General features: G+C 39.4%; 1 protein-coding gene across 3 annotated transcripts in view; it reads right to left on the reverse strand.

Annotated features, from left to right (window-relative positions):
* Positions 1–19,131, reverse strand: part of FAM135A (family with sequence similarity 135, member A) — a 153,737-nt gene that overhangs the window by 25,443 nt on the left and 109,163 nt on the right. For 2 of the 3 annotated variants that reach the window (XM_010848498.1, XM_010848499.1), the window contains 6 exons: positions 11,834–11,907; positions 9,046–9,200; positions 6,470–8,828; positions 3,424–3,590; positions 979–1,070; positions 393–490 (listed from right to left, as the gene is read on the reverse strand). In XM_010848498.1, the coding sequence (XP_010846800.1) occupies positions 393–490; positions 979–1,070; positions 3,424–3,590; positions 6,470–8,828; positions 9,046–9,200; positions 11,834–11,907 (2,945 nt within the window). The remainder of the gene's footprint in view (positions 1–392; positions 491–978; positions 1,071–3,423; positions 3,591–6,469; positions 8,829–9,045; positions 9,201–11,833; positions 11,908–19,131) is intronic. The other variant, XM_010848500.1, reaches the window with a different exon arrangement.

The raw sequence follows: 19,131 nt of genomic DNA on the forward strand, positions 1-19,131 counted from the left end.
CATGTATACCTGTGGCGGATTCATTTTGATATTTGGCAAAACTAATACAATTATGTAAAGTATAAAAATAAAATAAAATTAGAAAAATTAAAAAAAATAAAAAATAAAAGAAACCCTACATTCTTTACTTATCATCAGCTCCCATCTCCTTCTCCCTCAGTCCTAAGTAATCACTGATCTACTTCTCTCTTGCCAATTCTGGCCAATTCACATAAACAGAATTATACAATATGTAGTATTTCCCTAAAATCTTTTAATTTTTTCTCTTTATATTAATTTGAATTGCTGTCTACTATATTTTAGAATAGGACCAAAAATTTCCAGACAGTCTGTCTAATTTTTCTATAATTCATGGAGACATAAAAATAAGTTATGTAAATAAGAAAAGTTACCTTATTTTTGAGACTGTTAGACTATATATCTGAATATATTGTATTATCTCATCCAAAAGGCGATCAGTCATGCTATCAAAATCAGCAAAAGTATCATTCTAAACAAAAGCAAAACATACACATTATATACACAGGAAAAACTGAATATAAACATTACCTTTAATTTGGGTACTGAAAATATGGTTAAAGACCAGTTTTTTTTAGAGAAGTTAGTGAATGTAATATTCATGATACTAAAATGAACAAGCAGTGAATTTCCAGGAAAAAAGGCTCAGTTTTCTCATTAATACTTTGTTTAGACTGTTTGGCACACTAACAGAACTGAATATAAGGTTATTTGAAATGGTTTAATTATTTAATGAACTATTTGCATAGAAATGTGAAATACTAGAAATTCTGCATATGTAAAGAGCTCAAAAACTGAGTTATAAATCATTTCAAATTCCTTAGGATATGCATGAATGTTAAATTTTATAGAAATCAGAAAAATTATTTCTACTACTACAGACATTTTGTAGTAAGCAATATTTAGGTAGAAACTGGTAGAAACATGTATGCTTTCACTGAAAACACAGTCATACTGTACCTGATTTCTTTCAGACATAAGAAAATCAATTCTTTCCCCAGGAAGCCCAAGTTCAATGTAAGTTTTTACTAATCGGAGATCTGCACTGTTACCTAGAAAATGAAGAAAATGAAAATTCTGTCTAAAGGACAAGATAAAGCAAAAGATGCAGCACACATCCTCACAGGTTGTTAATCATCTTGAGGATATGTGGAGGGCCTAAGTCAGCTGTGAAGAGACAAGGACCTGTGCACCAGAACCCACTCTGTTCATGTCACGGCTGATCGCCACCAGCAGACAACGTTCCCCAACAGCCTGTGTCTTCAGAGGTCTGGATGCACGATGCTATCAACCCCTCACACCCACTCCGGCTCCCCGTCTGTCCCACGGTCAGCACATGCTGTGCTGACCACTGGCAATGGCGGCTGTGAGTGACCAACTGACTAACTCGTCACCATCACTCTCTGCATGAGCATTTAACCACACTTGAGTGCATTTTCGATTTAATCTGCTGACTTTTTCTTTGGCAGTACTAGGTCAGACAAACAGAAATAAAAATCCATTTAAATAATCTAAAGCAGTTTAATTACTAACTTAAAAGATATATATAAATACAAAATATTTATAACAGCTATCATACATAAATATAAATAATCAGTATATACATATGTAATATATAAATATAAATTAGTATCTTTAAAAATTAGTTTAGTGGCTTTTCAGTTAATTCTTTTGGCTTACTTAGGAATATATACATATCATTATCAACTGCTGAATTTTTACTTTATCCCTCTTTTTAGCTATGTCATGAACAGACAGAATTAACTGTTTTATTCCTGATTTTTAAAAGAAATGCCTCTAGCATCTCACTACTAGGTATATGTTTTCCATGAGCTGTAAGTATATATGCTTAATTACATTAACGAATTAGACTAGTGCTATTTAAGGCTTAAAGTTTGATGCTTACTTGTCATAACTGGAAATGAATATTGAATTTTATATTACTTGATTTACTAATATAGTATATAAATTTCTTTATATTTACCTATCCTTGCATTCTGGGAACTAAATTCTATTTGCTGTAGCTACTTTAATATATTGATTCATTTGCTGGAGGGTTTTGGGAAACATTTAATCAATTAATGAATTCATTTTTCTACAATGTTACTAGAGTCTTATTAAGTATATTTATGTTAGATTGCTCCACTTTTCTTTGGAGTGTCGGTGTTACATCTTTTTCAGATTTAATAACAAGGTTAGGTTAACTTCAAGGAATAAAATAGGCTCCATTCCATCTTTTTTCCTATTATTCTGGACCAATTTCTATAACATGGAATAGTGTTTCTTGGAAATTTCAAAGAGGACTTTATCAGAGATTCTATTAAGCCAAGAAACTTTTCTTGGAGGATAATTCTTTGAAAATTTTATTAGGGGAAGGAAACAGGTTAGTATTTGAGGTATTTTATTTCTTGGGTTGCAGTTTTTTTTTTTTTTTTTTAATTAAAAATATCCAATTTAATGATAATTTACTAGTTTAGACCTGTGGTGGTTCAGACGGTAAAGAGTCTGCCTGCAGTGAGGGAGATGGGAGTTGGATCCCTGTGTTGGGAAGATCCCCTGGAGAAGGAAATGGCAACCCACTCCAGTATTCTGGCCTGGAGAATCCTATGGACAGGGGAGCCTGGCAGGAGTCTACAGAGTCTGTGGAGTCACAAAAAATCAGACACAACTGGGAGACTTCACTTTAGCATTTTTATAATCCATAAAATCTTTTGTTACTTTGTTATTACAGAATCACATTATAACACAGCCCACTCCAGTATTCTTGCCTGCAAAATCCCATGGACAGAGGAGCCTGGCAGGCTACAGTCCATGAGGTCGCAAAGAGTTGGACACGACTAAGCGACTTCACTTGACTTGACTTGACTCTGCTAGTCTAGAGATATCTGGTATCTTCTAACGCAGTTCCTAACCAAGAAAAATAGGCTGCTGAGTAACCAAAATAGCTGTCATAAAATTAGAGCAAGTAAGAACAGGTATTAAGAATTTAAATTATACCCTAATTAATCAGTGAATCTTTTATTCTTAGGTATTGATTTTTCTTATCCATAAAGTTTAAAGCACCAAGCTAGACAGAAGCAGAAAGACAACCAAAGGGATACAAAATGATTGCCACGAGTGACAGCTGATGAAAATAACAGTAAGAGAGCCGACAGAAAAACCCCAAGTTAATATAAGAAAATGTCAGCATGTGGATATCAGTTCCAAGGAAAATTTGCTTTAAAAAAAATCTAATATTATACTTAGCAAAATTAAACATCTCTCTGTTTTAGAATGTATTTAAGATAATAATTAGTATCAGCAATTTAGAAATCTTTCTTCAGGTCAATGATTAAAACTAAACGAGATCTACTAGGAAAAGAAGATATCGAGTTGGTACGGGTTATATCCACAGATGTTACACACCGTCTAGGCCATGCACACAGACAATGAGATGCACTCCATTTCCACAATGGTCCTCCTCCTCCTCCTCCACGCAAAAATAAGGGACTGAGGATGCCAGCAGAGGAACATCGCTGTACATGAACCCGGGGAGTTTAAGTTGCTTCAATTCATCTTTTGCCTGAAGGAAGCTAAAGCAAAATGTTATAAAAGATATTATTTACTAAGCATTACATTCAGTTTTTAGAACCAAAAAGATAATCTACTGAATTTAGAGAACTACAGAAAAGGAAACCCAGAAATATTTGATTTTAAAATACTGAAATATGTGTGATCACCTAAATGATTTAGAAATTAGACAGTGATTTTCTTTACTAGGGCTTCCCTGGTGGCTCAGCTGATAATCTGCCTGCAATGCAAGAGACCTGGGTTCAATCCCTGTTTTTTAGTACATACTCTGATCAAATACAATAAGTAATTACACCCTGACATCACTTAAAAATATTCTTTTAAATTTGAAATCCACTAGAAAATATTAGGAATGGAGTTATGCTTTTTACAGAACTTTATATTGTATGCAGAAAAAGCTGGGAGAAGTACTGCAAAGACTAACAGTCTGATGCTGATCCTGTGACCAAATCTTACCCTCCTTGCTCGTTTTTGTGCTGTATGTCCTTAGTCACTCAGTCATGTCCGACTCTTTGCGACTCTATGGACTGTAGCCAGCCAGACTCCTCTGTCCATGAGGACTCTCCAAGCAAGAATAGTGGAGTGGGTTGCCATGCCCTCCTTCAGGGGAACTTCCCGACCCAAGTTTTGAATCAGGGTCTCCAGTATTGCAGGCAGATTCTTTACCAGCTGAGCTACCTGGGAAGTCCCTTGCTCCTTTTTAATCTTACATAAATGGAAAAAAAGGCACTATTCTACACAGTGTACTGGTGAGAACGGCAGGTATTATATTTAGTAGATTAACTTATTTGTATTTTTCTCTAAAAATATCAGTAAGAAGGAATAGAACTAAGGGGGGATGTGATTAAATAAAATTGGCACAAACATATCTATTCAACTTGGGGATTGAGAACATGAAAAATTATGAACTATTTTAATATTATATGATTTGGGCTGATGAAAGTAAAACTCAAGTAAGCTGCTGAACACTAAACTGAGGGGGACACACTGGGTGAAGAATACTGCTTTCATGTTTGATTCAGGAAGAGACTGAGCTGCCAGGAGGTGGAACAATTTCCTCCAACTTCCTAGCACATCTGTCATTGTTTAGTCACTTTGTGTCCAATTCTTTGCAACCCCATGGACTATAGCCTGCCAGGCTCCTCTGTCCCTGATATTTCTCAGGGAAGAATACTGGAGTGGTTTGCCATTTCCTTCTCCAGGGGATGTTCCAGACCCAAGGATTGAACCTGTGTCTCCTGCATTGGTAGGAGGCTTCTTTACTGCTGAGCTACCAGGGAAGCCCCCTTCTAGCACATTATAATTCTTCAGTAGGCACTTCTCACCTGGTTCAAAATTGGGAATGGAGTATGTCAAGGCTATATATTGTCACCCTGCTTATTTAGCTTCTATGCAGAGTACAACATGCAAAATGCCGGGCTGGATGAAGCACAAGCTGGAATCAAGATTGGCGGGAGAAATATCAATATCCTCAGATATGCAGATGACATCACCCTTACAGCAGAAAGTGAAGAACTAAAGAACCTCTTGATGAAAGTGAAAGAGGAGAGTGAAAAAACTGGCTTAAAACTCAACATTCAAAAAACTAAGATCATGGCATCTAGTCCTATCACTTCAAGGCAAACAGATGGGGAAACAATGAAAACAGTGACAGACTTTATTTCATTGGGCTCCAAAATCACTGCAGATGGTGACTGCAGCCATAAAATTAAAAGATGCTTGCTCCTTGGAAGAAAAACTATGACAAATCTAGACAGCAATATTAAGAAGCAAAGACATCACTTTGCTGACTAAGGTCTGTAAAGTCATATATGGCTGTGAGAATTGGACCATAAAGAAGGCTGAGCACTGAAGAATTGATCTTTCCAACTGTAGTGCTGGAGAAGATTCTTGAGAGTCCCTTGCAAGAGGTGAAATCAATCAATCCTAAAGGAAATCAACCCTGAATATTCCTTGGAGGACTAATGTTGAAGCTGAAGCTCCGATACTGAGGCCACCTGATGCAAAGAACCAACTCACTGGAAAATAACCTGAAGCTGGGAAAGATTGAAGGCAAGAGAATAGGATGACAGAGGACGAGATGGTTGGATGGCATCGCCAACTCAATGGACGTGAGTTTGAGCAAACTCTGGAAGATCAAGAAGGACAGGGAAACCTGGTGTGGTGTAGTCTGTGGGGTCACAAAGAGTTGGACACAGCTGAGTGACTGAATAACAATAAATTCTCATCTCAGTGGGTTCACTAGCTGTAGCACCATGGATCTCACTTATGTGCACACATCAGAATAATCTGGGAACTTAAAAACCTATAGTAGCCAAACCCAGACATTTTACTCTAGGGATTATAATTCCATCTGGATTAAGGTGGTAGACAACTGTGCCATACTAGTAAATCTATGCCATCTTCAAATTTTTCTGGATTTTTTTTTTTTCAACTGGACCATTAAATCTCAATTCTGGAACCACTGACTTAGCTGAGGCAATCTGAGTCTGGCAGGCTGAGGAAGTTTCTAGTAATTATCTAATACTGTCCTTAATTGCTAGATGTCCTTATAAAACCTAACTTCTGTCTGGGAGTAAATGGGGAGAAATGATGGGGAAAAAAAGGGTTTTAAGCTCAACTATTCCACACTTTTACCACACAACTACCGATGAAAAAGTTATATCAGGGATGTTTAGCCAATAGAAGAGGACAATCATATAGGAACCTACAGGTCTGTCTCAGGCAGCATACTGAGTTCACTTGTCCATTCTGGACAGCTAATCAAAGAAATACTTTCTATATTACAGAAGTCAGAGAATGTGAAATATGCATGTTTCCAGAGAAAGATACACACATGTTCCCTCTCTCACAGCTCATGCCGTTGCGCTCCACTACTTACGCTTGTATCTGAGGCTTTGGCGAGTTTTCGTACCAGGACAGAGATGAGGTGCAGCTGTGGGAGGCGCTGCTCGGCTGCTTGGTAACAGCGTCACACTTACTCTTAGAAGAGTACTTAACGCCACAAGGGGACTCTCGTGGTGCAGACGGGAAGGACAGACAGCCAGAAGTACAGACAGTAGGCATGGTTATGCCATCGCTCAGATAGTCGCCGGCCAGTCTTTCAGACTTGGCAAGTCTTTCTCCTCCCAGGTCAGCTCCATCTGCACAGTGAGCATCTCCCGCAGCCTCCAGAGAGGAGTAATCTGCCTCCTCATAATACCCGTTTTGAACCATTTGTTGATCCTGCTCTTCCTCTTCCTCATCTTTACCCTGATCCCGCTGAGGACTACTCATTTCTTTTCCAGAAGTTTCTTTCTGAGGGCTAACTGAATGGCTGTAGCTAATAGCACATGTGTCAGAAACATCCGTACTGCTTTGACAGCCAAAATAATTTTCCACAAGCCCTTGCTTTACCATATCAGGACTGGCTGAAAAAGCATCACCTGTACCCAGGTAAGTTTCATCTTTAACTGCAGGGGCTTCTGAACACATTTGTTTGGGATTTAATGCATCGCTGTTTTTCCTTTTCACAGTTCTATCTTCACTGCTATCTGCCCTGGTGGAAACGGAACCTGAAACGACACAAGGGGTGCCTGAACAAGCCAGTTCTGAACTTAATGGAACTGTGGTTCCTACAGAGTCACTGGATTTATCAGGACTCTGGGAGTCTTTACACACAGTGTCCAAGTTAGGTTTGGAGCTACAACTACTTTTCACATCACTGGAAGTATCTTCATCTGAAAAAACAAATTGTAAAGGGTCTTTAGTGCTTGAATTTAAGGAATGTATTTCTATAGTTTCATTGTCCAAATGCCCTGAAAATATGACACTCTGCTGCTGCAAAATAATACTTGACTTTTTCCTATCGTCACATTTTGGCACATCAGTTGTTCCTAGATTTAACACAGTTTTGCTATCACTTAGGTGGCATTCAGATACAGCAGATTTCTTAGGATTTTCATCAGGTGACAGCTCGTCATCAGAAGGCAGAGAATTTATGGAGGTTAAGGATGACTGGATCTCACTGAAAGCACTTGTACTCTCAGTACAGTGACTGCCTAGTGAAAACTTTACATTACAGTCAGGCTTCATCAAAAGCTGAGGAAATAACCTTTCACTGATGAAAAGACCTTGCCCTGGTACAGTTTCAAAGACTATGTCAGGGTTTGGATGTGCTGCAACAGAGCTTGGTTCACTTTCCACACCTGAGTCTGAGAACCGAGATGAGGCACACGTGGCACTAATGTCTGGTAACTTAATGGTGTCTCCACTCACTACAAGGTGGTATTCTCTTGTAGAAGCAGGTTGATTATTTCTTAACTTAACTAACGATTCCCCGACAGAATGACACTTAGCTTCCTGCAAAGCTTCCTTTTCAAGTGTTATTTCCATAGGTTTAGATTTACCATTAGAGTCTAAGGACTCAAAGCTGGGCAGTTGTAAATTATCCACAAATATTTCATCTTGTTGAAGCTCTGTCCAAGGTCCTATTTTAACAGTTACTTTCTCTCCACTGAAACAGTCTTTATTACATGGCTTAACTTCAATTGTCCTAACTCCTGAAGTGGGGGCAGACTGACGATCATGGCAATCGTCTGATGAGCTTCTGGATGCCACACTGTGTTCCACTTGTGCAATTTCACTATCATCCTGGGAGATATCAAGTTTACCTGAAATGGACAAATTTGCACAAAGATTTAGGCTGCCAGAGTTCAAAGGATCAAACAGGTCTGGTTGCACATTTTCAATATCTGGAGACTTTTGTTCAGTTCTTTCTGTATTAGCTGGCAAATAGCTAGCTTCCTTTTGACTTGTCTGTCTCATGTAGGTCTTTGGATCAAAATTATATCCATATATTGTGGGGTCCAGACCTTCCTTCTGACTATGTGTAGGGTTGCCTTCAAAGCTTTTAAAGAGATCATTTGATGCTGTACTTTTCAAGCATTTGTAGCCTACCAAAACCACCAAATCCTTAGAGTTCTGTTTTATTAATTTTTTTGTGTTTTCAGGTTTCATTGTTTTCATGAGCTTAGTAACCTTAACCTTGGATTTATTTGATTCTTCATTCTTTCCTTTTAGAGACTTTGTTAGCTGCTTTTCACCTTCTGTAGACCAAAAACTGGAGGTCCCAGCAGGTCTGATTTTCAACTCTGGGCTGGAAAGTCCAGCTAGAGTGCTTTCTTCAGTCTCACATTTATCCATTCTACTGGACTCTGATCTCTGAAGACTCTGAATTCCCATCCAGGGTGCATCTAAGTCTTTTATCCAAAGAAAAAGAAATTCAGATTTAAGACAAGGTGTAAGAACTTATATGATTAAGACTACTTTTTCTGACTATAACTTTCTAATATCCTCAAAAATAAATAAAACTGGAGGGGGAAAAAAGTCCCACATTAAGGAATGGCTTTATGTATAGTAGGTATAATATACTGTCAATGACACATAGCTTACATATTATAGTTAGATTACACTTACCTTCAGTAACTGAATCTAAATACCTATCTTCAAAGATAATAGGTAACGAATTGAGATCTCCATCTAATTCACTACATTCAATAGGCAGGGGTGGGAGAGAGCTGCAGAAGGAAGTGTTTTTGATAGCGGTGCACATCTGGAGATGACTCTGAGCACTGAAAAACATGTCTCACGTCAGACTGCAACCGAGATAATCACACCAGTTCCACCTCATAGTCCCCCGGGCACCATCCCCTCATCAGTCATGTGCTCCCCACCACTCAAGACACAAGCTCCTGACAAAGGAGTTCCTTGATCAGAGATAAAAACTGCTACAATGAAAATTATTGACTTATAAAAATTATGGTTTACTGACAAATTGTTGGGGGCCAGAGTGAGGTACTCCGCCCGTGACAAAGGTCATGAGGAAGGAGGCTCGACATACGCAAAGGCGGGATCGAGCCTCAGGAGTCCCCCTGGAAATCCTCGAGCGTCTACCCCCATAACCAGAGCCTGCCTACTTTACTACTTTGTGCTCACCTACACCTCTGACTTTACGGGGGGCTGTCCCCCACCACCTCTTTTGGAGAAGGAGTTAACTTAGAGCTCCAGTTTATAATAATTCCTGGGCGTGATAAGAGTGTTTTAACCTACAAACTCCTCTGAAGGTTCTCTGGCCTGCCTGACAGGCTTGTCCGGCCACATGTGATCGCTCACAGCCTCCCAACCGTGAGAGGCACAAGATGCTTTAAACCTTCTAAAAACAGGTTCCTTAGAAAAGTTAGAAAACTATTAGTATAAGTATAATGGGCTAATTAGAAATTGTGTTGGTGAAGGGTTTTTCATTTGTTGAGCCAATGTTTGTTGCTAAGTCTCCATATCCCCTGCCCTTACACACATTAATGAATATATAGAATTAACCTTTGATATTAATCACGTTAGACCTTAGGCTAAGTAAATTCTTTCCTTAACTAAAACCCACTACACCCTCACCCTGTAGGAATGTAACTTTATTTAGGTGGCGTCTGTTTTGAGAATAATCAGCCCTGGAGAAATAAGTGTCCTGATTGACTGACCGCTGTCACAAGGAGAGGGTCGTAAATTGTCAGCAGGCCCCCCTGGCCAGAAGATGATGTAACACCCCTAAGACCTCTGTATACATTTGTGTGAAGCACCTGACTTTAATAAAAGTCAGGACTGCTGTCCCCACGTGACTTTTGTATAACATCTCAGTGTATAAAAACAGACTCTGGAAAATAAAGATTTGGGATCAGTTTCTCGAAATACTGGTCTCCCCATGTCGCGCTCTCTCTCACTCTGGTTGAGTCTCCATCTGGAGCGCGGAACCCACCATGCTTACTAATTATGCCTGGGCTTCTAAGATCCGACCGGGGAGGCCTCAGTGTCTCCTCTCCTTCGGGAGAACGGAAGGACGCCTGCGGCCTACGTAAGTGGTGCAAACTTCTTGTCTTGAAGTTTTATTGGTCTCCCGCGTAAACCAAGCTACTCAGCCTCTTTTCTCCACTGAATTTTCCTACTGAGCTATCCTTATTCTATTACTCTTTATATCTTTAATTAATATCTAATTGAAGCTATTGTATCCTGATCCTCGCCTATGCCGTCTCTCCTTCGAATACCCTGGATCAGCCGGGGCTGGTCCCCGGCAACAAATGTTATTTCAAAGCGATTTATCTGTACTTAATATATGCACTTCCTAATTAGCTGAGAATAGCATAGAAGAGAAAGACCAAAAGCTCAAATGCCTACTAATGATTTGATGATAATGTTGAAAAAAAGTGTTCCATTCCTACTGCTTACTTAACACATACTGATAAACACAACAGCTATTTTTAAAAAGGTATATACTTTTCTAATATAAAAGTTTTTTAAAAAACTTTTTCTTATGAAAAATTTCCTAAACAAATCAAAGTACACAGAATAGCAAAATAATCCCATCAGCTTCAACAGTGAGCATTTTCCCTCTCGCTTTGTCTGAACCTCCACTCACACACCCTATGATTATTTACAGTTCTCTTTTAAGGTACAGTTCACAGGCACTGAAACAAATACACCTTAGCTGTATGGTTCTGGTAAGTGGACACAGAATCAGAACATTTCCACCTGTCTAGAGAGTATTCTAATGTCATCCCAGGCAAACTCTCCGCCCAAGTCAACACCAAGACAACCACTGTCCTGACTTTTACTTCACCTTAGTTTTATGTGTTCCAGAACTTCATATAAACAGAATCATATATAATTTATTCTTTTATGTCTCACTTCTTTTCACTCAGCATAATGTCCTCAAAATATTCTTTAAAGCCAAAGAAAACCAGATCTAAAAATACTCAGTAGGGAAAAAAAAAGGCACCTACTCTGGATATTTGAATTATACATCTTTTACATAATGGCAAGAAGTGCCAGTCTTTTGCCAGTCTCAAAAGTGCCAGACTACTTTTGAGAACCTGCAATACATAATCGTAAATGTAAGAGATTCTGACCTGTGAAAATAAAGGTACAACAAGATGACCAAACGGAAGGCTGGAACCAGGGCCTTGTGGGACTCCTAAGGGTGGGTAGATCTCATGTGTGGGATGGGATAGTAGTGCAATGTGATTCTTTACGGAAGGCAGGGGTCTTTCATGAAGCAATTCACAAGATTAAACACATTTGATTAAACAGGAGATTTCTGAATTTCAAATTCTCATTTCTTTTGCTGTAAATATTGTATATTCCGCCATGATAAATTCTGAGATGATATCTTATATAAAAGGAAACAAAATCATTTAAACTTTGGATTTGTGCTACTCACTGAAGTTCCTGGTATGCAATGGCAGCTTCTCTTGGATGTTCAAAACAAAAGAAGGCCTCAGAAAACCTGCGCACCTGAAAAATTCCAAAAGGGAGTATGAATAACATGGTGCATCTAACAAGTCAATGAGGTTTTAGGTGGTAGGAAGAAAAACACCCTCCGCAAGGGCCCCCATAACCACCCCCATAAGATTAACCTCTCTCCTCAGTGTTGCCAAACCTCTGTATGTTGGTACTTACTGCATGAGTTAAAAGAAAGAACAGAATGCAGAGTAAGAAACTTCGGCTTACATTACGGATTCACCATTCATCCTCCTTGAAGATGGGGATTCTGTCCCCCACACCAAGAAGAGTGCGCAGCACACGAAAAAATGGTAGGACCGCCTAGCTCCTGCTTCATGCTGTGTGCCAGGCAGCCCAGGACACGTCAGGTGAGCTGATGGGTGGACTCACTGACACTGCGACCTCAGGCATTTCACCTTGGGAGCCTCGATGACTCGCTTTCAATTACACTTAATACTTAGTCTACATACGGAGTTATTGTGAAGAGTAAGCATAATTACGTGTTTGATATTTCTTTTTTAAACTGGAAGGTATATGCAAATATAAGCTATGACAATTACCATTGTAGCATTCACCACATTTTTCCTTAAAATAATTGTTTATGTGAATTGTCTCCCCTCTTAATGTGTGATATTCTTTAGAGTAGGAGCTGTATTTGGGATGATCTTTGCTATCTGCCTAAAATACATCTTGGTACGTTATAAAAGCAAGTGCTTTGTAAATACTGGTCAAATCGAGTTGAATATTTCTTCCATCATATTCGTATTTTGACCTTTTCATTTCTAATTATTTAAAGGCTTTGTCAGCTACGGACAGCAATTGAAGCACCAGTAAGGGCACGGAAAATATATTTTGTTTGAAGGGTACGTGGAGGAGACAGAAATCAGATTATAGCTAGGAATTACATTACATTGAAAATGTTTTCTAAAGGGAAAGAAGACTAGAGGTTCTTTGGTTTTAAATACACAATGAATTGGAGAAATGTTTTATTCGTCATCAAGATACAGCCAGTTGAGTTTCTGATTTCCTCAGCCTATCTCCCTGAGTTGGTGAGACAGGATCTTCAGAGGGACAAGGGGAGGCATGAGGCATCTGTGAAACAGACTTACAGAGAACAGACTTGTGGCTGTCAAGGAGGAGGAGGACAGGAAGAGGGAAGAATTGGGAGTCTGGGATTCACAGTGGCAAACTATTAGACACAGACCAGATAAACAACAAGGGCCTACTGTATGGCACAGGGAACAATATTCAATATCCTGTGATAAACCATAATGGAAAAGGAAAACAAACAGGAACCAAAACAAAAAGGTACTCTTTTCATAGGCAGATACAACCTGCCTCAAGGGAAGACAGGCTAGATTTCAGTTCCCACTCCCCCTAGCAGAATCCTCTTATTTAGGGAAAGGCCTAACACTGTTCTCAGGTGATACAGTGGTAAAGAATCTGCCTGCCAAGCAGGAGACACACGTTTGATCCCTGAGTCAGGAAGATCCCCTGGAGAAGGAAATGGCAACCTATTCTAGTATTCTTGCCTAGGAAATCCCACGAAAGAGGAGTATGGCAGGCTACAGTCCATGGGGTAGCAAAGAGTTAGACATGACTTGGTGACTAAACCACCACTACCACCCAAACCTGTTAATCAATTGGAGAACTTAAAAAATTCTACCCATGTCTGGGCCCCATTTAGCACTGATAATTTTTAAAGTTCCCAAGATGACTCTAATACACAGCCAAAGTTGAAAAGCACTATTTAACTTCACTGAGACCAGGACAGAGAAACTGGTATTGGATTGACTCTACTGAAAACAACTTACAAAACCTGACAAAATACATGGAGCAACTGCTTCCAGCCCTGAAGAACACCCACTGGATACGCAAAGAAGTGGGAAAATGTACCTTACAATCAAGCGATACAAGCAGTTTGTTGAAATAGACTCCACAATAACCCAGGTGCTAGAAATAGCAAGCAAGAATTAAAAAAAAAAAAATTAAAACTAAAGTTTTTTTTTTTTAAGAGCAGTTTTAGAGAAAAATTGATCAGAAATTATAGAAAATTCCAATTATACACCAAGCCCCCAGGTTTTTCCTATTATTTGCGTTTTGTATTTGTTATAATTTGATGTTGTTGGTCAGTCGCTAAGTTGTGTCCCACTCTTTTGCGACTCCACGGATTGTAGCCTGCCAGGCTCTTCTGTCCATGGTGTCTCCCAGGCAAGAATACTGGAGTGGGTTGCCATTTCCTTCTCCAATAATTTGATGCATTTGTTATAACTGATGAACCAATGTTGACACATCATCAACAACTAAAGTTCATCACTTCATTAAGGTTCACCCTTGGTATTGTGCATGGTATGGGCTTTGACAAATGTATAAAGACAAACACCTACCATCACAACATCATAGAGAACAGTTCCACTGTCCTAAAGATCTCTTGTGCTCCACCCACCTGACTCTCTCCCAATTCCCCCGAGCCCCTGGCAACTACTGATCATCTCTTTAGTTTTTCCTTTTCCAGAATATCATACAGTTGGAATCATATAGTATTTAGCCTTTTCAGATTGGCTTTTTTCACTTCGTAATATGCATTTAAGTTTCTTCCATGTCTTTTTATGGTTTGATAGCTCACTTCTTTTTATTACTGAAAAAAGTTCCATTATATGGATAAACAAAGATTTATTCATTCACCTGATGAAGGACAGTTTAGTTCAAGTTTTGGCAATTATGAAAAAAGCTGCCATAATATATGTGCAGGTTTTTGCATAGACCTAACTTTCAATTAATTTGGGAAAAAAATAAAAAAGCATGATAGCTGGATTGTAGTGTAAGAGTATGTTTGGATTTGTATGAAATTGCCAAGCCATCTTCCAAACTGGCTGCACCATTTTGCATTCCCAACAGCAATGAATGAGAATTCCTGTTGGGTCCCCATCCTTATCAATATTTGGTGTTGTCAGTGTTTTTGATTTTAGTCATTCTTACAGGTGTGTATGGCATCTCATTGTTTTAATTTGCAATTCTCTGATAATGTAAGTTGGGAATTTTCCTTCCCCAAGTGAATGGCTAGAGAGGGCTGGAATTGGGTCCTCCAGGTCAGATGGGCTCCAGAAAGAGCTTCTGAGGAGGAAGGTCTTGTTAAGAAGGATAGAATGCTCTGAATGTATCTACAAATGACTATTTCCACCTCTCCCTGCATGAGGGGATTTCTCTGATCATCATTATGCAAATCTGGTAGGATTCCTCAAGCTAAAACTCATAGAAGTGTGGGTATCCCCTAAGACTGGGCCCTCTGGAGTTACCAACTCAAACTTGTCCAAACTGAGCCCCCAGAAATTTGTCAATTACAGTGTAAATTTTGCTCCCCTGGTACTGGCTCCTGGTGATTTCTGTTCATGGATACGTTTCTGCTTTAGCAAGATGTGATTCTCTGTAATTGGCTATCTCTCTTTCCAGTTCAGGTGAGGTGGGCAGAAGTTTATCATGCAGCCTCAATTCTCAAATGGATATAAAAAGATGTGTTGACATTTGGTTTGTTCAGCTCTTTTCTTGTTGGTAGAAAGGAAGTGATGAAGTCCAAGTCTCTTCCAAACCAGATCAGAAACCAGAAGTCCAGGCAAGTACTTTTAGGCAATAATTATACACTACCAAATGACTGAGAGCAGCTGATCTTAATGAAGGAAGAGATGAGGAACCTCAGCAGAAAAATGAAACCATTAAAAAAAATACCAAGGGGAAATTTTGGAAGTAAGAATATAATATCAGAAATGAAAATTTTACTAGATAAGACTTAGACCAGATCAGACACTACAGAAATGAGTTAGTAAATTCAAAGATAGAATAACAAAAATTATTCACTCCAAACAACATAGAGAAAAAAAACTAAAGACCCCAAAATATCAAAAGTGTAACAAGTGATATGAGAGTGCCAGAGGGAAAAACTGGGGCATAAAAAAATCTATAGTTATGGCTAAAATTTTGATAAAAATATCACACTGAAGATCTGGGAATTAAAGCAAATCCTAAGGAAGATAAATTAAGAAAATACAAGGCACATCAGAATTAAATAGCTAAAAAAACAAAGATAAAGAGAAGATCCTAACAGCAGCTGAAGGAAAACAACATTGTAAATCAGTGTTCCCAACCTTTTGGGTGGTAGGGAGGGACAGGTTTAGCGGAAGACAATTTTTCCATGGAAAAGGGTGGTGGTGGTAGTTTTCAGGTGATTCCCATACGGGCAGCACACTCTAGATCCCTTGCAGGCACAGTTTTACAGTAGGGTTCATGCTCCTATGAGAATCTAATGCCACTGCTGACCTGACAGGAGGTGGAACTCAAGTGGTAATGTGAGCGATGGGGAGATGTAAACACAGAAGCAGCGCTGCTCACTCACTTGCCTCTCACCTGTTGCTGTGCGGCCCTGTCTGCGGCCCAGGGGTTGGGAACCCTGATATCAATGACTGATTTATTATCACAGAGTATGGCGGACAGATGATAACGGTATGTCTTTAAAATAGCAAAGCAGAGACAAAAAAAATGGCCACCCAGAATGTTGATTAAACAACCCTATGAATTAACATGACCCAAGTTAGATTTGTAATATACTATACCTATAAGTTTAGCAGGGTCATAGGATATAAAATCAATAAGCAAAAATCAATTGTACTTTTACACTCTAGTAACAACCTTTAAAAAAATGAAATTAAAAGACTATTTATAACAACATCACATAATATAATTGCATAAAAAGGTTATAAATAAATAAAAGAGACTGAAAACTACAAAACACTTCTAAGAGAAATTAAAGACCTAAGTAAATGGGGAGCCAGGTCATGTTCACAGATTGGCTCAATATAATTAAGGGGAAAATTCTGTCTAAATTGATCTGTAGATTTTACTTAAACTGAAATTCCAGCATTATTTTTTTCAGACTATACTTTTTATTTTGTATTGGGTATAGTATAGCCAATTAACAATGCTGTAGCAGTTTCAGGTTGGAGAAGGCAATAGCATCCCACTCCAGTACTCTTGCCTGGAAAATCCCATGGACAGAGGAGCCTGGAAGACTGCAGTCCATAGGGTCTCGAAGAGTCAGACACGACTGAGCAACTTCACTTTCACACTTTACTTTCATGCACTGGGAGAAGGAAATGGCAACCCAGTCCAGTGTTCTTGCCTGGAGAATCCCAGGGATGGCGGAGCCTGGTGGGCTGCCGTCTATGGGGTCGCACAGAGTTGGACACGACTGAAGCGACTTAGCAGCAGCAGCAGTTTCAGGTAAACAGAGAAGGGAATCAGCCATCTATACACATGTATCCATTCTCCCCCAAATCCCCCTCCCAACCAGACTGGCATATAATGTTGAGTAGATTTCCATGTGCTATTCAATAGATCCTTGTTGGTTACCCATTTTAAATATAGCAGTGTGTTCATGACCTTCTAAACTCCCTAACTCCCTTCCCCCAGGCAACCATAAATTCGTTTTCTGAATCTGTGAGTCTCTGTTTTGTATGTAAGTTCATTTGTATCATTTATTTCTAGATTCCACATATAAGGGATGCCATATGATATCTATCTTTCTCTGTCTGACTTACTTCACTCAGTATGACACTGTCTAGGTCCACCTATGTTGCTGCAAATGGCCTTTTTTCATTCTTTTTAACGGAATAATATTCCATTGTATATACATACCACATCTTCTTTTTTAAAAAATTAATTAATTTATTTTAATTGGAGACTAATTACTTTGCAATATTGTGGTGGGTTTTGCCATACATTGACATGAATCAGCCATGGGTGTACATGTGTCCCCCATCCTGAACCCCCCTCCCACCTCCCTCCCCATCCCATCCCTCAGGGTCATCCCAGAGCACGGGCCCTAAGTGCCATTTCATGCATTGAACTTGGACTGATGATCTATTTCACATATGATAATATACAGGTTTCAAAGCTATTCTCTCAAATCATCCCACCCTCGCATTCTCCCACAGAGTTCAAAAGTATGTTCTTTGTATCTGTGTTTCTTTTATTGTCTCACATATAGGGTCATAGTTACCATCTTTCTAAATTCCATATATATGCATTAACATATATGCATTAATATACTGTATTGGTGTTTTTCTTTCTGACTTACTTCACTCTGCATAATAGGCTCCAGTTTTGTCCACCTCATTAGAACCGATTCAAATGTGTTCTTTTTACAGCTGAGTAATAGTCCATTGGGTAGATGGTACCACAGCTGTCTTATCCATTCATCTGCTGATGGACATCTAGGTTGCTTCCATGTCTTGGCTATTGTAAACAGGGCTGCAATGAACACTGGGGTGCATATATCATTTCAAATCATGTTTTCCTCCTGATACATGCTGAGCAGGAGTGGGACTGCAGGGTCATATGGTAGCTCTGTAGTTCAGTTCAGTTCAGTTCAGTCACTCAGTCGTGTCCGACTCTTTTCGACCCCATGAATCGCAGCACGCCAGGCCTCCCTGTCCATCACCATCTCCTGGAATTCACTCAAACTCACGTCCATTGAGTCGGTGATGCCATCTAGCCATCTCATCCTCTGTTGTCCCCTTTTCCTCCTGCCCCCAAATCCCTCCCAGCATCAGAGTCTTTTCCAATAGTAGCTCTATATTTAGTTTTTTAAGGAAACTTCATACTGTTCTCCATAGTGGCTATACCAATTTACATTCCCACCAACAGTGTAAGACGGTTCCCTACTCTCCATGCCCTCCCCAGCGTTTATTTTTTTGTCAGTTTTTGATGATAGTCATTCTGACCAGTGTGAGGTGTTACCTCACTGCAGCTTTGATTTGCATTTCCTTAATAACCAGCAGCATTGAACATCTCTTCATGAGTCTGCTGGCCATCTGTATGTCTTCTTTGGAGAAATATCTATTCAGGTCTTCTGTCCACTTTTTGAGTGTTCTGTTGGTTTTGATGCTGTTAAGCATCACAAACTGTTTGTAAATCTGGAGATTAATCCCTTATCAGCTCAGTTCAGTTCAGTCGCTCAGTAGTGTCCAACTCTTTGCGACCCCATGAATTGCAGCATGGCAGGCCTCCCTGTTCATTACCAACCCCCGGAGTACACCCAAACTCATGTCCATTGAGTTGGTGAGGCCATCCAGCCATCTCATCCTCTGTCGTTCCGTTCTCCTCCTGCCCCCAATCCCTCCCAGCATCAGAGTCTTTTCCAATGAGTCAACTCTTCGCATGAGGTGGCCAAAGTACTGGAGCTAT

This window comes from Bison bison, unplaced genomic scaffold (assembly GCF_000754665.1).
Source record: "Bison bison bison isolate TAMUID 2011002044 unplaced genomic scaffold, Bison_UMD1.0 scf7180017864268, whole genome shotgun sequence".
Taxonomy (NCBI): Eukaryota; Metazoa; Chordata; class Mammalia; order Artiodactyla; family Bovidae; genus Bison; species Bison bison.